The sequence below is a fragment of the Bison bison genome, unplaced genomic scaffold, assembly GCF_000754665.1.
Source record: "Bison bison bison isolate TAMUID 2011002044 unplaced genomic scaffold, Bison_UMD1.0 scf7180017864519, whole genome shotgun sequence".
In the NCBI taxonomy this organism is placed as follows: Eukaryota; Metazoa; Chordata; class Mammalia; order Artiodactyla; family Bovidae; genus Bison; species Bison bison.
In genome coordinates, this window is record NW_011495072.1 from 9,820,587 (window position 1) to 9,843,436 (window position 22,850).

Genomic DNA, 22,850 nt, shown 5'->3' on the forward strand with positions numbered 1-22,850 from the left:
AACACAAGCTGGAATCAAGATTGCTGGGAGAAATATCAATAACCTCAGATATGCAGATGACACCACCCTTATGGCAGAAAGTGAAGAGGAACTCAAAAGCCTCTTGATGAAAGTGAAAGTGGAGAGTGAAAAAGTTGGCTTAAAACTCAACATTCAGAAAACGAAGATCATGGCATCTGGTCCCATCACTTCGTGGGAAATAGATGGGGAAACAGTGTAAACAGTGTCAGACTTTATTTTTCTGGGCTCCAAAATCACTGCAGATGGTGACTGCAGCCATGAAATTAAAAGGCGCTTACTCCTTGGAAGGAAAGTTATGACCAACCTAGATAGCATATTCAAAAGCAGAGACATTACTTTGCCAACAAAGGTCCGTCTAGTCAAGGCTATGGTTTTTCCATTGGTCATGTATGGATGTGAGAGTTGGACTGTGAAGAAGGCTGAGTGCCAAAGAATTGATGCTTTTGAACTGTGGTGTTGGAGAAGACTCTTGAGAGTCCCTTGGACTGCAAGGAGATCCAACCAGTCCATTCTGAAGGAGATCAGCCGTGGGATATCTTTGGAAGGAATAATGCTAAAGCTGAAACTCCAATACTTTGGCCACCTGATGCGAAGACTTGACTCATTGGAAAAGACTCTGATGCTGGGAGGGATTGGAGGCAGGAGGAGAAGGGGACGACAGAGGATGAGATGGCTGGATGGCATCACTGACTCGATGGACATGAGTCTGAGTGAACTCGGGAAGTTGGTGATGACAGGGAGGCCTGGCGTGCTGCGATCATGAGGTCGCAAAGAGTTGGACACAACTGAGCAACTGAACTGAACCTGGAGATATTAAAGGACAATTTGTGTAGTGTTGTTAGGTAGTTAGAATAGGAAAAAAGAGTCCAAAATGGCAGTAGCTAAAAGACAAAGAAAGGAAGAAGCCTGAGAAAATGGAACAAAAGAAAATCCGAGAACTGGCATGAGAACCTGAGGTGAAACAAACAGCCTTCCTGGCTATCCCAGTTTACTTACGGCAGGTTCATGGGGAGGAGACAAAACATATAAAAAGAGGAGCCAGGATTGATCCTCCCTTTTTGGGTTGGCCCCTCCTCATGCCTCAAGGATGTACTATCCTTCACTTGCCAAATAAAACTAAACTGTAACAGAGCTGTAACACTTGTCCATTGTTTCAAATCTTTGCTGCAATGAGACAGAACCAAGGAAATTACACACTCCCCTGACAGTATCACCCACTGGGAAAAAAGCCAAAATTGGGGATAGTTTTCTCCAATGCTACTCATGAATGAGATTTTGTCTTATCTTTTACCCCTAAAACATCTCTGTTGTCACCCACAGTGTTTGCCTCATGGACTATTTGGCTCTAGTTACTGGAAATATGTTCCTCTCCTGTGGCCCAAACATACGCAGAGGTCCACAACTATCCTTACTTCTGGGTCTGTGGCCTATCTCCAGTACCAAGGGGATTCTGTGAAAACTTCAGCCACTCATCTGCACCAAATGTATACAGTGGCTTGGGCTGGTGACCAAAAATCCCCTTGCTATGTGACTCCTGTTTATGGAACCTCTATGTTTAACTATAGTGACTCTAAATAGTATGTTTTTCCCCTGCTGTGAAGTAGATCAAATAATCTCCAGATTCCCAAGGTTTGTCAAATTTGGGATGGCTTAGGGTAGATGAGAGGTGAGTATGGAGTCTTGATGTCCATAGCCCCCATCTATATAGAAAGGAGCAATCATACCCAAACAAGGGCTTCCCTAGTGGCTCAGATGGCAAAGAGTCTGCCTACAATGCAGGAGACCTGGGTTCAATCTCTGGATTAGGAAGATCACCTGGAGAAGAGAATGGCAACCCACTCCAGTATTCTTGCCTGGAGAATCCCATGGACAGAGGAGCCTGGTGGGCCATGGGCCATGGGGTCACAAAGAGCTGGACACAACTGAGTGACTTTCACTTTCAAACTTTCATACCCAAGCAAATCATAGACACATGGAGGTGGCGGGGGTGGGCAGCTTCCCTACTGTCTGTCAAGTAACTCACAAGATATTGCATTCTAAATGGACAGGAAAAGAAGAAGCTCCCTACAGAGCAGGTGCCTCTCTGGTTCACAAACAAGAGATCTGAATATGTGGAGTCTCTGTGGGCTTTTCTGCCCTATGAGTGGACAGGTTGATGCACCTTGAGATTTCTTTCCCTCTGGGCTGGTATATATACCCCTTTACTGGAAGTTTCCCATAACCTTCTTGCTATTATGTTCAGGTGGTAGGCCTGTGGTAGTATGTCATGGTGGGAATGGCCAACATTTATTTTCCTTCCCTAAAATGTAGGTATAAGTGCTAAACTAGAAATCCAGGAGTTAGCATACCTCACCTCCCCTCAGAAACACATCAAAATTACATCTACATGTGGAACAATTCTCACTGAAAACTAACTAAAAAAGTGCAGAAGGACTCCTGTACAACTAAGGCTGTAAGAAAGATACACATGTAATCAGGAGGTCAGGACCTGTGACCCTGGGAGGGGACTCAGAGTAAAAAGGAGTGTACATGGGTGGGACACCACCCACTCTGGGGAGTGAGAAGTTGAGAGCCACAAATCTGGAGCCCCAGTCCTGGGGTCCTACACTGGGGAGACAAGGTCCCTTTGTTGATTGGCGGACTGTTTGAATTAACAAGAGAGCTGTAGAAACCTGGACTCCACCATGAGGAGCACAGGCATGCTGGCTTTCCTCTAAGGCAAGGTGGAGAGAGGTCTGCTTTAGTGGGTGCCAGGTTGCTTGCAACTACCTGTGGGCATGCCCCAACCCGAGTCGAGCAAATGCTCTTTCCCCACTCATTCCATGTCACACTGCAGCAAGTGATCTGGGGTGGCCATGACCAAAGAAATGATTCAAACCTTAGAATACAAAGGTGACCCAGGGCCTGGGTGGGGCAGCAGGTATTGGTGAAAGAACAGACAAATAGATATAGAGAGCCCAGAAGCAGGCCTGCGTAAATACAGTCAACTGATCTTTGACAAAGAAGCAATACAATGCAAAAAAGATAACTCAACAAATGGTGCTGGAAAAATTAGACATTCATATACCAAAAACAAAAACACAAAAACGAACAAACAAAAATAAACAAACAGAGACAGAGAACCCAAACCACTCACAAAAGTTAACTCAAAATAGATTATAGATCTAAGAGTAAAATACAACACTACAAAAATCTTAGAAGATAATAAGGGAGAAAACCTACATGACCTTGGTTATGATGATATCTTTTTAGAAATCACACCAAAAGTATGATTCATGAAAGAAATAATGGATAAGTTGGACTTGGCTAAAATTAAAAACTTCTATTCTGCAAGAGACAGTATCTGGAGAAATAGAAGACAAGCCACAGACTTGGAGAAAATATTTGCAAAAGACACATCTGATAAATGACTGTTAGCTAAAAATCTATATATAAAAGAGAGAGACAAACCTCTTAAAACTGAGCAATAAGATAACAACTAACCTGATTAAAAAATGAACCAACAAACTTAACAGACACCTCACCAAAGAAGATATAGAAATGCAAAATAAACATATGAAAATCTACATCATATGTCATCAAGGAAATGAAAATTAAGGTAATGAGCTACCAGTACACACTTATGAGGATGGTCAAAATCTGGAACACTGACGCTAAATACTGGTGAGGATGTGGAGCGACAGGAACTTTCATACATTGCTGGTGGGAATGAGAAGTGGTACAGATGCTTCAGAAGACCATTTGGAGGTTTCTTACAAATTATGCATACTTTTACTAAATGATCCATCAACCACACTCTGGTATTTATGCAAAGAAGTATAAAACTTATGTCCACAAACAAAAATGCTGCTCATTAATGATTATGGAAGCTTTATTCTTAATTGCCAAAACTTGGACACTATTAAGATGTCCTTCAATAAGTGAATGAGTAAGTAAGCTGTGGTATATCCAGACAATGGAATATTAACACTAAAAAGAATGGAGCTATCAAGTCATGAAAAGACAAGGAGGAATCTTAAATGCATATTACTAAGTGGAAGAAGCCAATTTGAAAAGCTTATGAACAGTATGACTTCAACTATATGACACTCTCAAAGAGGGAAAACTATTGAAAAATAACAAGATCAGTGGCTGTGAAGGATGAGGGGAGGAGGAGGAGGGAACACAGAGGGTTTTCAGGAAGGCAAAGCTATTCTGCATGATATTATAATGATGCATATATGTCATTATAAATTTTTTCAAACGCATAGAATGTGTAACACCAAGAGTGAACCCTAATGTAAACTATGGACCTTGGGTGATAATTATGTGTCAATGTAGGCTCAGCCTTTATTTTAAAAAAGTACCATTCTGGTGAGTGATGTGGATAATGGGGGAGACTATACACGTGTGGGAGTATATGGGATATCTCTGTACCTCCCTTTCAGATTTGTTGTAAACCTAAGACTGCTCTTGGACAATGGACATGAGTTTGAGCAGGCTCCAGGAGATGTTGAAGGACAGAGAGGCCTGGCATCCTGCAGTCCATGGGGTTGCAAAGAATCAGACACAACTGAGCAACTGAACAACAACAAGACTGCTCTTTAAAAATTGTTTTTTTTTTTATTTATTTATTTTAATTGGAGGCTAATTACCTTACAATATTGTATTGGTTTTGCCATACATTGACATGAATCTGCCATGGGTGTACAGGCATGCAAATAAAGCTGCTAACTAAGCCACTAATCTCATTAGGTAAGAATTAAATCTTTACCATTATTTACGGTTTCAACAACTTAAGTCACTATTGGAAATTTGTCTTTTGACCAAAAATGATCAGTAAAGAGCTTACTTGTTATTATATTATTTTAAAAATGGATATACATATGTTTGTTAAATTCCATTTGCTAAATGTGTAGTACTTAAATGCTATGTAACTTTTATTAAACCAGAGAAAAGGGAAAACATTTTTAAAATGCAAGGAGAAATGTGAGTTTAAGATAACAAAATATTCTGTCTCATTTCAACACAGTTTCAAATTCTCACCTTCTTGAAAAAAATTGATTTTGATTACTTTGACTAGAATGTCAAAGTTGCTCTTTCCCTATATGGAATCACCTAGGTGATTTTGCATCACTTTATGGTTTCTCAGAGCTTAAACACACACACACACACACACAAATTGTTTTTTTTTAAACAAAGTTATTATCTTCATATTTAATTTTGAAATGATATATCTATTATTTGCTTTAAAAAGTTCTAGCAAAAAATGCACAGAGGATTAGCTAAAACAATATTGCCAAAATGTTAACTGTTGAAGCTGGGTGATATGTACCCACAGATTCATTTTACTATTATTTGCTTTTCTCTTATATCAGCCTAGAAATTCTATAATAAAAGGTTTATAAACTGGATCTTTAAAAGAAAGAAGAATAGGGATCCAGAAAGTTAAGTGACTTTCCCAAAGCCACCCAATCCCGGTCTCTGGACTTTAATTCCTGTGCTATTTCTTTTACCCCATGCTAAGCAGGCATGGCAGGGCCACAGGTGGCTCCAAATGGTCATAATGGTATTGTCTGAGACACAAACTATGCCATTGTCAGACTGGCTCCCTGACCCCAGCACACCAAGGAAGGAATGCTGAGTTAAAATATATGTTTGTGGCGGGGAGGGGCATGAGAAATGGGGTTCTGGTGAGCTAGGTAAAAAGAATGTGTTGGGCTACTCAGGAATTCAAAAGAGATTTTCTATATTAAATAATTTCTGTTTTCAGAAAAAAAATTGGAAAATACATAAACTAATCCAGTATGACATGTTTGGGTCTTTCTTACATCTTACTAGGGCTGAAACAATGAGCCAGAGTGGGTAAAGGGTAAAAGAGAGAATGTATTAATAGACACCTTTGTACCAACCAGGCTGATTCTCATGCTCTCCTGTTTCTGACAGCCAAGCATTATTCTGAACTTAGAGGCTGTGGACCTTAGATTTTGAAGCTTTCATGAAAGAGAGACCCTTCCAGTGCCCAGGGACTGAGGCTGGGAAATTACATCTGGGCTGAGCTAAGGAGGATTTTGTACTCACAAATGACTGGATGGAGTCCCACGCTGCCTTGGTGCTGTTGTCTGAGTTGTATCGCTGGATGCTCTCGGTCAAACCCTCAGCCACGTATTCTTTCAACTGTATGGGGCACATTCCAGCAGAGGAGGCATTGTAAAAAGCAGGTGAGTTCAAGGAACAGGGAATTTCTAATGCAGGCTAATAAAATAGTTCCATTTGCTCATCCCTTCCAAATGATCTCTTCAGAACTAAGTCAGGGGAGGGAGCTTATATATAGGAAGAAATGCTGAGGATGGGATGGCAATGAAGGAATAAACATACAGCATTTTCTTGACCTTCCAAAACCCTGGGTTTACAAAGGATGCAAAGGGGCAAACCAAACATGGGTTCTCTTAGGCACTGAGACACTTTAGACACTTAGACACTGAGGCACTGGAGACTTTACTTCCAGATAGATGGAGAAAAGTAAATAGGTAAATAGGGGGAAGATAAACTTGATTTTTACTGTTCTTCCCATTCATCCTTCAAAGCACCACTCAAATACAATCACCTTCATAATTTTTTTTCTCCCCAATTACAATCTCTTTTTCCTTCATCCTTCCACTTTGACTCTAGCTCTATCATAGGACTTACTTGTGCCAACTTCTCCTCCCCACACCCCCTGTCCACTCTTAGCAATCCAACAATGAATTGTGTTTTTTATAACTTACCTTCTGTTCGTACACAAACAGCAGGATGGCCAAGGTCACCTCAGCAAGGAGGATAATCAGCAGCAGGACAAAGAACTGGGGCAAAGCAAAGAGATGCTCACAGCACTGAGCCCAGCTACTCCCCCACTCCCACTCTACCCTGGGAGCATAAAGGCAGATCTCTGTACATGGGCAGAAGTTCCCACCTACTCGAGCTTTCATAGGCTTTTTCATGTTTTGTGAGGAATATCTGTTCTTTTCCTACAACCAGACTTCAAGACTCTAGAGGGCAGATCAGCTGTCTTCCAGCTTCTCTCTCTTCTTCCCATTGCATCTCCTGAGTTCCAGGTGCATAGTGAATATGGATTACCATTTGTTGAATCAGTGAAGCAGTTTTGACATTAGCTAACTGAAACAGTTGAGCAAAAGACTAGTAAACTAAATCCTGTGTCTTCTGCACATGGGGCCTGGTTCTTTCTGCAAGCAGAGGGCTATTTTGGGGTGGAGGAAGGTGATAATAGAGATTGAGAGGAGCCCTGTACAGACAGGGAGAAGAGGTGCTCCAATCATGATCTTCACTCATATTCATCTCCAATTTTAGATGTTTGTGCTAATCACACTTAACAGCAAACACATTTTCACTTTTTCATTTTCTTTCGTTGTTTTACCCCAAAACAAACTTTGATTATTTAAAACCTTTTTCCCACGTCTATTATCTTCCATCTTTTGCTAATAGTCTGGGAACTATCTGAGAACATGGACTTTCTTATTCTATCTTTTGGCTTCAGTTTAACACATAAAGGAAAGAAGATTAACCACATGACTTGAGGAAGAAGAAAAGTGATTGGGAACCTGTATTTATGGATAGAGTGGTGCTTTATTATCGAGCTCTGTGTGGGCACACCAGAGAAATGAGAAACTCTTCTTTCATAGAGCTTATAGGCAAAGCCTAAGTCTAAAGGTGCTCCCGAGGCTAGTTAGCCAACAGGGAGAAAGTGAAAAGCTCTAGTATCATCTCACATTAGACCCCGATGGCCTCAGCCTAGGCTCTCACCCAGCTGGGCCACTCACACTGTGGTGTAGCTAGTATAGATCTGAGACACATACATATCCTCTGCCATCTTAGGAGGGTCACAGTACTCAGAAGAATCTAGAGACTAGATTTTCCACCAGTGAGTGACTCTGAGTCAGATCCTGGGAATATATACTAATGTGAGGAAGATTTAGGTAGATGGATGATGCTTGATTTCAACCATATATAAAGAATAAATAAAAAGCTATGAATGCAAATTATACTGATAAGGGTCATCATTAACAGTGTAAAATGGATACTAAGGAGGACAGTGGTATCTTCTCTTATTTATCCCTCTCAGAAACAAAATACTATGGGCCTAGACACACTGGACTGAGCTGAGGAGCCAACCTCATGTTCCAACAATTTTTTTGCACTAATAGATGAGCTACCAGAAAACGTCTTGCCTGTGGTTTAAGGCATCATGCCCACCTCCCCCACTTAGGCGCATCAGCTGTGAGAGTCACTCACCGACATAAGCAGGCACTTATTCTCCTTGATGGATCCCATGCAGCCCAGGAAGGCAACCACCATGATGACGGAACCCACAATGACAAGCACATTGCCCAGCGTGAGAGAAGGGAGGTTATGGAAGAGTACTCCAAACTTGCTGTGGATCAGGAGGTAGATCCCAAGGCCCAAAATGCAGCAGCCACAGAACTGAAAAGAAGAATCACATAACATTCTGAAATGCAAGGTGGTTCTTAAATATCTCCTCATACCCCCTTACTTGACATTAGAATCATTTTTCCCCATTGGCCCTAGCCAACAAACTCTTCACCCAGATTTCTCCAAGTGCCTAAAAAATAGGTATCATCTCCTGTGATGTCCCACGCATACCTCATCCTATTCATATCAGATATCTAAAAGGTCATTCCTATGGATAACACAGTATTTTCATGATTCAGATTCCTACTTCTTTTTCTAGATCTTCATGATTCAGATACCTACTCCTTACTGGCTCAACTGCTTATATGTGGTCTTCCCTTTGTAAAGGGAATACACCGGTTGAGAAGTTCATCTTTCTTGGCAGAAGATTAGAGAAGCCAAACTTTTAAGAATCTTCTCATAGAAACATGAGTTACAACTCAACCTATGTCTGAAATTCAATTGCTAAATTTGATACAGTGAAAGTGTTAGCCTCTCAGTCCTGTCCAGCTTTCTGTGACCCCATGGATTATACACTGCTCCCCCCCCGACCTCCCCCAGGCTCCTCTATCTATCCACAGAATTCTCCAGACAAGAATACTGGAGTGGGTTGTCATTCCCTTCTCCAGAGGATCTTCACCACACAAGGATTGAACCCTGGTCTCCTGCATTGCAGGCAGATTCTTTACTGTCTGCATCACCAGGGAAGCCTTAATATAGTGAAACCTCCCCAGAAAAGGGGACTTCCTTTTTGATCAGCTATTTTTTCCAAGGATTCAGGGTTGGGGTCTGGGGAGCAAGAAAAAAAGGGGCATTCAGTACAGGGAGTGTAGAATCTTAGGTTTCTCACCCATAGATGTCAGCAGTGAGCAAAATAGCCTAAAGCTCCCAGAGAAACAGCTTCACCAATCACACTGGTGTCTTTCAATTTTGCAGGCTTTTCTTACAGCAGGATGGGAATAGGGGAGAAAATTATCATTCCCTTCTTCTTAGGCTGGGTGTACTGCACATGACCTTTGCATGCATGAATTGCACTCCACATCAGGCTCTTCAGGAGAGGAGAGAGAAGTAGAGTGTAGCTAGGAAGAGGTGAGCTTAATCATGCTCAGAAAAGACACACTTACCCAAAAGATCAAATTGAAGAAAAACAGGACAAACTTCAGCAATTTCAAGCTACTCATGCCCATGCTTGAGATATTCTTGCCCTAAAAAGTAGAAGGAAGAAGAGAGGACGTGAGTGACCTGACTCTGCAAAGTGGCACCAGAGATCAGAGGACACAAATGTTCAGGGTTCAAGGGTCTCCAGCATCACTGTGAGTTTTAGCTGTGAATCTTCTCTGAAAAGTTTCCCCAAACTTCTTGCTCTTTTAGTCTCTGAATCGAGGTACCAATTAGCTCATCTTGGACATTCACTTTTGCTTCAGTTCAGCAAGCCAGAGTGCTTAACATTTAATTAAGCACTCTAGAAGTACATAGTAAAGCCATTCTTAGAGGAGGGTGAATTACAGTGACACAAAGCAGGCATCTGGGGGATAAGGGATAATCTGGTCAATCATCTGGGGAGGTCAGTGACTTGATCCACCAGTTTCTTAAATACCCTGAGATGCATATACACTCTACATTTGGTCTACGAACTTCTCTACATGAAAGTGGAGGGAGCATACCTATGCCTCAGTCATTCTTTTACCAAAGAAACATATATGATGTTTTCTGTTCTAGGTGCTGTGGGAGATATAACCATTACTAAGCAATAACTATCTTCCAGAGAATGTCAGTCTTACAGCAGAGATAAAACTGACCAACAAATATCCAGTGAAGAAATGAAAAGAGATTAGCAATGAGAGCTTGAATTTTTTAAAAATAGAATTTAATTTTTCAGTAGAGGACATCAATATTCAAAGTCTGGTCCTCAATTCTAGAGATCCAGATACACAATTTTTAAATTTCTTTCAGAATTAATGAGGTTATATAGAAGGACTCATATTTTAAAACTGCACATAAGACTGATACATAAAGCAGAATGTCAATTTGTTGTTTTTCTCCCAATATAACTATGCCTTTTCTAGTTCATGGATTGCTTTTATAATCCATTATACTGTCCTTGCAGTATCAAGATGCCCAGAAATGAGATGATCTTAAGGGATAGTTCATTTAGGCTATAAATAAGCCTAAGGGTTTTATATTATCTGGTCTCACATTCAGGGCTTCCCTTGGGGCTCAGCTGGTAAAGAATCAGCCTGCAATGCAGGATACCTGGGTTTGATCCCTGGGTTGGGAAGATCCCCTGGAGAAGGGAAAGGCTACCCACTCCAGTATTCTGGCCTGGAGAGTTTCATGGACTACAGTCCATGGGGTCGCAAAGAGTTGGACAAGACTGAGCAACTTTCACTTTTTTTCTTATATTCAGGCCTTTAATCTATTTTGCACTTATTTTTGTGTGTGGTGTTAGGGAGTACGGAGATTCCTTTAAAAACTAAAATAGAATTGTCATATAACCCAGCAATCCCGCTACTGGCATATACCCAGAAAAAATCATAATCCCAAAAGACACATGCACCCCAATGTTCACTGCTGTAGTATTACAATAGTCAGAATATGGTAGCAACCTAAATGTCCATCAACAGAGGAATGAATAAAAAAGTTGTAGTACATATATACAACAGAATATTACTCAGCCACAAAAAAGAATAAAACCAGGTCACTTGTAGAGACGTGGATGGACCTAGAGACTGTCAAACAGAATGAAGTAAGTCAGAAAAACAAATATCGTATATTAATGCATATATGTGGAATCTAGAAAAATGGTATAGATGATCTTATTTGCAAAGCAGAAACAGAGACACAGATGTAGGGGGCAAACATATGGGGACCAAGAGGGGAAAGGTGAGGGTGGGATGAATTGGGAGATTGGGACTGACATATGAACACTATTTTTTTGCTTTTTTAAAATTTATTTTTAATATGTATACACTATTAATACTATGTATAAAATAGACAACTAATGAGAGCCTACTGTATACTTGGATAACTCTACTCAGAGCCTTGTGGTGACCTAAATGGGAAGGAAATCCAAAAAAGAGAAGCTATATATATATACATATATATATATGTATATATATATATATATACAGGTATAGCTCATTCATCTTGCTGTACAGTAGAAACTAATACAACATTTTAAAGTAACTATATTACAATAAAAATTAATTTTAAAGAGGTGTGATGATTTACTACACAAACTTTGAAGTCAAATTTGATTTCAGCTCTCACATATACCACCAAACAAGTATGTGAGATTTGGAAACTTGCTTAACATTTCTAGTCACAATTTATTCCTATGTAAAATGGGATAATACTCATACCTCACAGGGTAGAAGTGAATATTAAATCATCTTATCACAGAGACTGATATACAACCAGTACTCGGTAAATGGAATCCATGCTTATTAACATGAATTTGAGTGTTTTCCAGGCCTCATAATCAAGGGTTAGCTGCCCAAAAGGACTACACTCATTTGAATGTGTCCACTGAAATGTTACCTCCTTTATCAATACAGCTGAAAATCTTTGAATTTCCATAGCATTTAGTGCTGTTCTTTGGGATTTGATAGCCACACACTGGAAACAACCTGTGATATTGTGGCTTATAAGAAACATATTATGATGACTAAAATATATTTCTCAGAAACATTTGATCTTCATCCATAGTTCCTGGCTCACAGCTCCCAAAACTCTTGGGAATACACTGAGCAATAAGAACAATCAGAACATTTTTTGATATATAGTATTTGGTCTCTCATCCTCAACTCCTGAAAATAATTCAGAACCATAAAGGTATCTTGTTATTCATAACAAGCCCTTACCGCCACAACTGGGTTAATGCTAATGAAGGTGACTTATTTTTTATTGACATATAGTTAATTTACAACATTGTTTTGGTTTTACATGTACAGCAAACTGATTCAGTTATGATATATATATATTTTTTTCAGTTTCTTTTCCATTATTATAAGATATTGAGTAGAGTTTCCTATGCTAATAGTAAGTTCTTGTTGTTTACCTATTCTATATATAGTAGTGTATATATGTTAATCCCAAACTACTAATTATCTCTCTCCTTTCCCTGACTGTATCATATTAAGTGAAGTAAGTAAGACAAAGACAAATAACATAGATATCACTCTTACATGAAATATAAAAAAAAATGACATAAACTAACTTATTTACAAAGGAGAACAGATTCATAGACAGAGAAAACATACTTTCCAAAGGATGTTCAAACTACAACACAATTGCACGCATCTCACATGCTAGCAAAGTAATGCTCAAAATTCTCCAAGCCAGGCTTCAACAGTATGTGAACTGTGAAATTCCAGACATTCAGGCTGGATTTAGAAAAGGCAGAGGAACCAGAGAGCAAATTGCTAACATCTGTTGAATCATTGAAAAAGCAAGAGAGCTCCAGAAAAAACATCTACTTTTGCTTTATTGACTTCACCAAAGCCTTTGATTGTATGGATCACAACAAACTGTGGAAAATTCTGAAAGAGATAAGAATACCAGACCACCTTACCTGCCTCCTGAGAAATCTATATGCAGGTCAAAAAGCAACAGTTAGAACTGGACATGGAACAACAGACTGGTTCCAAATAGAGAAAGGAGTACATCAAGGCTGTATATCGTCACCCTGCTTATTTAACTTATATGCAGAGTATATCATGCAAAATGCCAGGCTGAATGAAGCACAAGCTAGAATCAAGATTGCTGGGAGAAGTATCAATAACCTCAGATATGCAGATGACACTGTCCATATGGCAGAAAGCAAAAAAGAACTAAAGAGCCTATTGATGAAAGTGAAGGAGGAGAGTGAAAAAAGTTGGCTTAAAGCTCAACATTCAGAAAACTAAGATCATGGCATCCGGTCCTATCACTTCATGGCAAATAGATGGGGAAACAATGGAAATAGTGACAGACTTTATTTTCTTGAGCTCCAAAATCACTGCATATGGTGACTGCAGCCATGAAATTAAAAGATGCTTGCTCCTTGGAAGAAAAGCTATGACCATATGAAGCTATGAGCATATTAAAAAGCAGAGACTTTAACAACAAAGGTCTGTCTAGTCAAAGCTATGGTTTTTCCAGTAGTCATGTATGGATGTGAGAATTGGACTATAAAGAAAGTGGAGCACTGCAGAATTGATGCTTTTGAACTGTGGTGTTGGAAAAGACTCTTGAGAGTCCCTTGGACTGCATGGAAATCAAACCAGTCCATCCTCAAGGAAATCAGTAGTGAATATTCATTGGAAAGACTGATGCTAAAGCTGAAACTCCAATACTTTGGCCACCTGATGCAAAGAACTGACTCATTGGAAGAGACCCTGATGCTGGGAAAGATTAAAGGTGGGAGGAGAAGGAGGGCAACAGAGGATGATAGGGTTGGAGACGGACATGAGTTTGAGCAAGCTCCAGGAGTTTTATTGACATATAGTTTTGTGTATAGTGATGGACATCGAAGCCTAGCATGCTGTAGTCCATGGGGTCGCAAAGAGTCGGGCATGACTGAGTGACTGAACTGAACTGAGGTCCATTCAAGTTGCCACAAATGGCATTATTTCATTCTTTTTGTGGCTGAGTAATATTACATTGTATCCATGTGCCATATCTTCTTTATCCATTCGTCTGTTGATGGACATTTAGGTTGCTTCCATGTCCTGACTATCCTAAATGGTACTGCTAAGATCATTGAGGGGCATGTATCTTTTATGAAGGTGAACTTTGCAAAGCACCAAAGGATAGAGCCTAGTTGCCAGGAGAACCAACTGTGAATAGAGGATCGAAACTTGGTCTCATTCCTTGACTTTCAAGGAGGGGAGAGGGGAATAGAGGTTGAATCAATCACCAAGTGAATTAGTCAATCATGCCTCCACAAAAAAAAAAAAAAAGAAAGGAGGAGTTCAGAAAGCTTCCACTTGGGAGAGAACCAGAACATTTTTATGTGCTATCATTCTGGTTCCAAGCTTCATACAGACAGAAAGACCTTTTGTTAGGACTTCATCCTATGTATCTCTTCATCTGACATTACATATTGTTTGTATTAAAGCAGTAGTCTAGTGAGTAAATGGATTCTCCTGAGTTCTGTGAGCTTTTTTGGTAAATAAGTTGCACCCAAGGATGGGGTTATGGGAACCTCTGACTTATAGGAAGTAGGTGGGTCAGAAGCTTGGGTAACACTTGGACTTGGGGCTGGTATTTTAAATGGACAGCAGCCTTGTGAGACTGAGCCCTTTGCTTGTGGAATCTGATTCTATTTCTGGGTAGACATTGTTAGAATTGAGTTGAATTACTGGACACTCTGCTGGTATCCAAGAATTGCTTGCTGGTTTGGAAAAGCTGCCACCCACATATATATTGGAATCAGGTCCAGGAAGCTAATCTATAGCCTAAAGCTCTAACAATAGGTGAATGGATGAATAAATGGTGGTAAAACTATATAATGGTATACTTCTTGGGAATAAAAAGAAGGAACTGTTGCTACATGTTAGAATGTAGGTGAATCTCCAAATGATTAAGGTGAGTGAAAGAAGTTAGCCAAAAAGGAGTACCTAATGTGTGGTTAGACTATATAAAATTTTAGAAAATGAAAAGTATAAGAGCAGAAAGCAAATGAGTGATTCCCTAGGGTAGAGGAGTGTGAGAGTGGGGGTAAATAGAGCAGGGAAGAACAAGAGGCGAGATCACAAAAGACCATGCACAATCTTTTGTGAGTGGTGAACTTATTTGTTACTTTGATTGTAGTGATGGTCTTTTTTTTTAATTTTGAGGAAAACTTACAACTTCATTTTTCTCTATCTGTTTGGGTTTTTTTTAATTGAAATATATTTGCTTTACAATGTTTGTAGTCATGGTTTTATGTGTGTATTCAGTTCAGTTCAGTTCAGTCACTCAGTCGTGTCCGACTCTTCGCGACCCCATGAATCGCAGCACGCCAGGCCTCCCTGTCCATCACCAACTCCTGGAGTTCACTCAGACTCAAGTCCATTGAGTCAGTGATGCCATCCAGGATACACACACATCCTCTATGTGTATATGCATGTCAAAAGGCCCTTCTTAATTTTCTCCTCTCCATCTCTCCAAATTCATACTAACATTCCGAGGCTTATACTTTAAAATCTAGCAAGTAATGTTGGATACTTTTCTCCGTGCTTCCTTTCTTTCAATTGTTCAGTGGCACTTTCCTGGAATTTGCCCCTTTATTTTCCTCTGACCCCATAATTTGATTAGTTACTCATCATTCCAAGACTCGGGTGACTAGAATGTCAGCTCCTTGAGGGTAGGAGGTAGTTTATTCATCCTTGAATCCTTGAGTCTTAACACAGTAACTGATTACACTAAAAAAGTGAGATTGTTGAAAGAACAAATGACTGGAACTTTGCTCGTTAATTCTGAATAATCTGATGGAGTGGAATGAGCATGACACTATAGAGTGAGGAGCTTTGGACTTGAGATTTACTGTGCCACTAAACTAATCTTCTGGACGTGAGAAAATAACTGACCCAGAAGGAGATTGGGCCAGGTGCCTCCTAGAGTCACCTCATGTCCAATATCCTCAGAGCCTGTGACAACTGCTTCAGGCCCTGTAATCTAATTGTCCACAGAGCACCCACTAATGAGGTGCCCACAAACCGGGGGATGTCCCCACTGATCCTTCCCTTCACAGACAGGAAAGAGAATCTCTTTCTCCTTCCCTGATTTTCCACGTAGTCTTGCACTGAATTAAAGGAGAACAACTGCCCATTTTGTGAAGATTTTTAATACTTTTACTGTATTCAATGATGATCCCAGTTTTCACAGAGAGAGTGCCACCTCTTCCCTCTTTCCTTTTTTCACTGTGGCTAGTCAGTTATGGAGTTACCACCCCTGCCAACCCCACTGGAAAAACTGACACCCTTCTGCAGTCAAAATCTGTGACTCATGTGGTCCTGTGAAAAAAATCCCTGACGTCAGCTTCCAGGAAACCTCTGTGACTGAACTGCCGTTAGGTGTGGTACCTCCCACACCCCACTGTGGAGGCCAGAAAGGAAGTTCACCCTTTAGTTTTCTCCAAGAAAAGAGCTCTTGGGCTGATAAACTGTCCCATTAATTTCTAGTTCAATCTCTTTTTCTCTGACCCATACTTATGGGTCATCGAATATAGTCTTGAATCTAATCAAGCCTAGAAGTGGCTAAGGTCAGACAGGAGTCCCAAGAAAGTATCACTTCTTGCTCTCCAGCCTTATCTGATTCAAGCTCAATCAGAACTTTGGATACACCCAAAACAGCTTTGGTGTTAGACTACTATATTTATGAGATGTTAGTAAGTATTCCTAAAACAAAAACAAGCAAAACCATAGGGAGTGAGAGGAATCTATGGTTAATTGTTTCAGAAGTGAGATAAAATAAAATAAAACATAAACAATGAAGTTTTTTTTTTTTTTCTGATCAACTTCTGAGAAAACTGTTATATACTAATGTACATTGTGAGTCTCTAAGAGAAACGTCTACTTATATAACTACAAACCTATTCATGTATTACAGATTACTTATTAACAGCTCATAGTATTTCATAGCTCAGAGAATATTGCATTCCATGGAACAGTTTGGCAAACTCTAGTACTGGACTTGGGTAGGTTTAGTTTTGAATTCTAACATTTGTGCTTACCAGAAGTATGGCCCTGGGCAATTTCCTTAACCTCTCTGACTTTCCCAATTTCTTCTTCTTTAAAGTGGTGATACAATAATTCATACCTTATTAGCTACAGGACATAATATTTCCTGGGTGGCTCAGTATCAGACTTCCGGGTTCAGTGAAAACCGAAAGATCAAATCTAGAACTTCCCTAACAGTCCATTCTTAAGGGTGACTCTGAAATTTCTGCTAGATCTTTTTTTTTTAATTTTAATTTTTTAAAAAATTAATTAATTAATTAATTTTACTTTACAATATTGTATTGGTTTTGACATACATTGACGTGAATCCACCATGAGTATACATGTGTTCCCCGTACTGAACCCCCTCCCACCTCCCTCCCCATACCATCCCTCTGGGTCATCCCAGTGCACCAGTCCAAAGCATCCTGTATCATGCATCAAACCTGGACTGGTGATCATTTCACATTTGATATTTTATATGTTTCAATGCCATTCTCCCATATCATCCCACCCTCGCCCTCTCCCACAGAGTCCAAAAGGCTGTTCAATACGTCTGTGTCTCTTTTGCTGTCCCACATACAGGGTTATCGTTACCTTCTTCCTAAATTCCATATATATGTGTTAGTATATTGTATTGGTGTTTTTCTTTCTGGCTTACTTCACTCTGTATAATAGGCTCCAGTTTCATCCACCTCATTAGAACTGATTCAAATGTATTCTTTTTAATGGCTGAGTAATATTCCATTGTGGATATGTACCACAGATTTCTTATCCATTCATCTGCTGATGGACATCTAGGTTGCTTCCATGCCCTGGCTATTATAAACAGTGCTGCAATGAACATTTAGGTACACATATCTCTTTCAATTCTGGTTTCCTCAGTGTGTGTGCCCAGCAGTGGGATTTCTGGGTTGTATGGCAGTTCTATTTCTAGTTTTTAAAGGAATCTCCACACTGTTCTCCATAGTGACTGTCCTAGTTTGCATTCCCACCAACAGTGTGAGAGGGTTCCCTTTTCTCTACACCCTCTCCAGCATTTATTGTTTGTAGACTTTTGGATCGCAGCCATTCTGACTGGTGTGAAATGGTACCTCATTGTGATTTTGATTTGCATCTCTCTGATAACGAGTGATGTTGAGCATCTTTTCATGTGTTTGTTAGCCATCTGTATGTATTCTTTGGAGAAATGTCTGTTTAGTTCTTTGGCCCACTTTTTGATTGGGTTGTTTATTTTTCTGGAATTCAACTGCAGGAGTTGCTTGCATATTTTTGAGATTAATTCTTTGTCCGTTGCTTCATTTGCTATTATTTTCTCCCATTCTGAAGGCTGTCTTTTCACCTTGCTTAGAGTTTCCTTTGTTGTGCAGAAGCTTTTAATTTTAATTAGGTCCCATTTGTTTATTTTTGCTTTTATTTCCAATATTCTGGGAGGTGGGTCATAAAGGATTCTGCTGTGATTTATGTCAGAGAGTGTTTTGCCTATGTTCTCCTCTAGGAGTTTAATAGTTTTTGGTGTTACATTTAGATATTTAATCCATTTTGAGTTTATTTTTGTGTGTGGTGTTAGAAAGTGTTCTAGTTTCATTCTTTTACAAGTGGTTGACCAGTTTTCCCAGCACCACTTGTTAAAGAGATTGTCTTTTCTCCATTGTATATTCTGCTAGATCTTGAGGAATAAAATACATTAGGTGCCAGAAGTCCTTTTAGTAATCCTTTGCCCATTTCATTTTTTGTAATATCTTTAAGTTTTGTGTGCTCTTGTTAAAAAAATTCAAACAATATAGAGAATACAAAAAAGGAAATAAAATCTCTGCAACCCCACATCCCAGAGATAACCACCTTTAACATTTTTGGTGAACATCTTCCCAGACATTTTTTTCATATACAGATCTATTTGACAATTTACATAGAAGAACATGGTATCCAGCAAGTAGTTATCGGTTTCCCATTTATTCCTATACAGAGTCTGTAGAGGTCTTTGATTCATCACTGGGGCCATAACTAACACAAGTTTTTTTTTCTATATAAGAGAAGAAATCTGTTCTCTATAAGTGCTCCCAAATTATGGCCCTCATGACAAAATAAATTTAGATAAATGATATAGTTCATCAAACTCTGCAAAAGGCCAAGCTCTTCATAAATAAATTTTATCTATAAATTTAGCACCACTTTTCAAACAGGAAGTCCAAGGCTCAGACAGCCTACGTAACCAGCATAAGATCACCCAGCTAATAATCAACAAAGACAGGGCATAGGCCAAGGTCTTTCATCCTCCCAAGCCTACGTTCCTTCCATTGTCCCACGACCTGGGTACTCATCTCCCACTTCATCATTCAACTCCCTCCCTGCAATGTGATGAACCTCCAGGAGGACTCTTTTCATTTTTCACAGTTCAAACCCCTGTGAACAGTGACTGAGGTAGGATGTGGGTTTGCAAGTATGTCTATTTATGGAGTAATAAGCAGTTATGGGTGGAGGGGTGTTACTAAAATCAAATAAAACCATCAACTTTATACATTAATTTCTTCTCATGTCTACATCACTTCATCAAAAGAATGTGTCTGTCAGTTTATTCTTTCCTTAAATCGTGTTCTGGTGAAAATTTCCTTTCAAGGCTGCTCTCCAGGGAGAGGAATCAGTGATTTATAAAAGAGAGAAAGAAGGAAGAAGCAAAGAGAAGAGAAACAAATGAGGAACACAAATCCAGATGATCCTGGGGTCTCATTTTCCTCCATTTGGGAGCTTAGCAAGGTCATCACTCAACAGAAAAACCACAGATGATCCTAGTGGCTGAGCTGAGACAGGACCTATATAACAAGGTGGCTCTCAAAACTGGAACAGTTACATAAAACAGCTACAACTTCTCCAGAGTCAATGGACTAGTAATTCTCTTTCCTTAGCATAAAATATGTAGAATTTTGATGCAGAAGGTCCCTGTCCTAGAGACTTGTCCATGGTGTGTTCAGCAAGCTATGTCCACAGTGGGCAGGACTCTCTGTGAAATAATGAAAGCTATTTTTATAAGTATTCTTGTTAAAAGTTGGAATAGCCTGAATCTAGTCATGAGGAAACATCAGACAAACCAAAATAGAGAGACAATCTAGAAAATATTTGCCAGTAGTCTTTACTCTTGCCTGGAAAATCCCATGGACAGAGGAGCCTGGTAGGCTGCAGTCCATGGGGTCGCTAAGAATCGGACATGACTGAGCGATTTCACTTTGACTTTTCACTTTCCTGCATTAGAGAAGGAAATGGCAACCCACTCCCGTGTTCTTGCCTGGAGAATCCCAGGGACGTGGGAGCCTGGTGGGCTGCCGTCTATGGGGTCACACAGAGTCGGACACGACTGAAGTGACTTAGCAGCAGCGGTCTTTAAGAATATCAATGTCATGAAACAAAGAAAGACTCAGGAACCATTCCAGATAGGAGAAAATTACAGAGACAACACTTAAAAGCAATATATGGTCAGAGATTCTAATAGCCAAGAACAGCAATGCCACAGAATGTTCAAACTACTGCACAATTGCACTCATTTCATGTGCTAGCAAGATAATGCTCAAAATTCTTCAAGTTAAGCTTCAGCAGTACATGAACCAAGAATTTCCAGATGTATAAGCTGGATTTAGAAAAGGCAGAGGAACAAGAGATCAAATTGCTAACAGTTATCGGATCATAGAGAAAGCAAGGGAATTCCAGAAAAGCATCTACTTCTGCTTCCCTGCCTATGCTAAAGCCTTTGACTGTATGGATCACAACCAACTGTGGAAAATTCTTAAAGACCACCTGACCTGTCTCCTGAGAAATCTGTAAGCAGCTCAAGAAGCAAGAGTTAGAACAGGACATGGAACAATAGACTGGTTCCAAATTGGGAAAGGAGTACGTCAAGGCTGTGTATTGTCACCCTACTTATTTAACTTATGTGCAGAGTAAATCATGTGAAATGCCAAGCTGGATGAAGCACATGCTGGAATCAAGATTGCCGGGAAAAATATCAATAACCTCAGATACGCAGATGACACCACCCTTATGGCAGAAATCAAAGAGGAACTAAAGAGCTTCTTTATGAATGTGCAAGGAGAGCAAAAAATCTAGCTTAAAACTCAACATTCAAAAAAGCAAGATCATGGTATCCAGCCCCATCACTTAATGGCAAACAGATGGAGAAAAAGTGGAAGCAGTTACAGATTTTTTTCTTAGACTCCAAAATCACTGTGGATGGTGATTGCAGCCATGAAATTAAAAGACTCTTGCTCCTTGGAAGGAAAGCTGTGACAAACCTAGACAGCATATTAAGAAGCAGAGATACCACTTTGTCAACAAAGTTCCATATAGTCAAAGCTATGATTTTTCTAATAGTCATGTACAGATGTGAGAGTTGGATCATAAAGAAGATTGAGCACAGAAGAACTGATGCTTTCAAATTGCATTGCTGGAGAAAATGCTGGAGAGTCCTTTGGACTGCAAGGAGATTGAACCAGTCAATCTTAAAGGAAATCAACCCTCAATATTCACTGGAAGGACTGATGCTGAAGCTGAAGCTCCGATACCTTGATCAACATCTTTTGGCCATAACTATGATGTATTTTCATTGGAAAAGACCCTGATGCTGGGAAAGATTGAGAGAAGGAGGAGAAGAGGGCGACAGAGGATAAAATATTTGGATGGCATCACCAGCTCAATGGACATGAGTTTGAGCAAACTCTGGGAGATAGTGAAGGACAGGGAAGCCTGGTGTGCTGCAGCTTAAGGCTGCAACTCTCATAAAGAGTTGGACACAACTTAGCAACCAAACAACAACAATATAGAATATTAGTGGGCCAAAAGGGAGAGGATAAATGTATACATATAGGTGATTCACTTCATTGTACAGCAGAAGCTAACGCATCATTGTAAAACAATTGAACTCCAACAGGAAAAAATAAAAAGAAAGAAAGAAAGAGTATTAGTGGGGCAATTGGGAGAATCTAATAAAATCTATGGAGTGGTAATAGCATTATATCAGTGTTAAAATCCTGATTTTGATCATTGTAAAGTGGATATATAAGAAAAGGATTTTGTTTTTATACACCCTAAACACTTAAGGGGGAAAGATACCATGTCAGCAATAGCTCTCAAATGAGAAAACTGGGAAAACATAAAGCAAATGTGATAAAATGTTAATATTTGAGAAATCTGAATGAAGGGGGTTCAGAAATTTTGGGTATTGTTTTTGTAACCTTTCTGTAAGTACAAATTTTTGTCAAAATAAAAAGTGAAAAAAATTGAATGTAAGTAAATACCTAAGGAATTCTGATCTTGAAATCATTATAATTTAAGCCCCTCATGGTATAAATATTGAGATTCTACAATAGTTAATTTCAGAAGAATAAGCCATAGGTTGTTCCTGATATAGAATAAATATGAAACTATGAGATCAAATTTGCCTGAGCAAATTTTAAAACATACACAATATCAAAATCATTTCTCACCTTTATTTCTCCATCAAGTTCTGAAATATAAAATGTCAAAAAAGTTTGGCAAATTAAATATTTGACTTGCTAGCCTATTGATTCGGAGAAGGCAATGGCACCCCACTCTAGTACTCTTGCCTGGAAAATCCCATGGACGGAGGAGCCTGGTAGGCTGCAGTCCATGGGGTCGCAAAGAGTCGGACACGACTGAGCGACTTCACTTGCACTTTTCACTTTCATGCATTGG

At 39.6% G+C, this 22,850-nt stretch overlaps 1 protein-coding gene across 3 annotated transcripts in view; it reads right to left on the minus strand.

The window, feature by feature from the left end:
* Positions 1-22,850, minus strand: part of CD53 (CD53 molecule) — a 39,407-nt gene that overhangs the window by 12,393 nt on the left and 4,164 nt on the right. For 2 of the 3 annotated variants that reach the window (XM_010830862.1, XM_010830860.1), the window contains exons 2-5: positions 9,591-9,671; positions 8,290-8,478; positions 6,768-6,842; positions 6,082-6,177 (exon numbers count right to left, since the gene is read on the minus strand). In XM_010830862.1, coding sequence (XP_010829164.1) covers positions 6,082-6,177; positions 6,768-6,842; positions 8,290-8,478; positions 9,591-9,653 — 423 coding nt within the window. In that variant the 5' untranslated portion in view covers positions 9,654-9,671. The remainder of the gene's footprint in view (positions 1-6,081; positions 6,178-6,767; positions 6,843-8,289; positions 8,479-9,590; positions 9,672-22,850) is intronic. The other variant, XM_010830861.1, reaches the window with a different exon arrangement.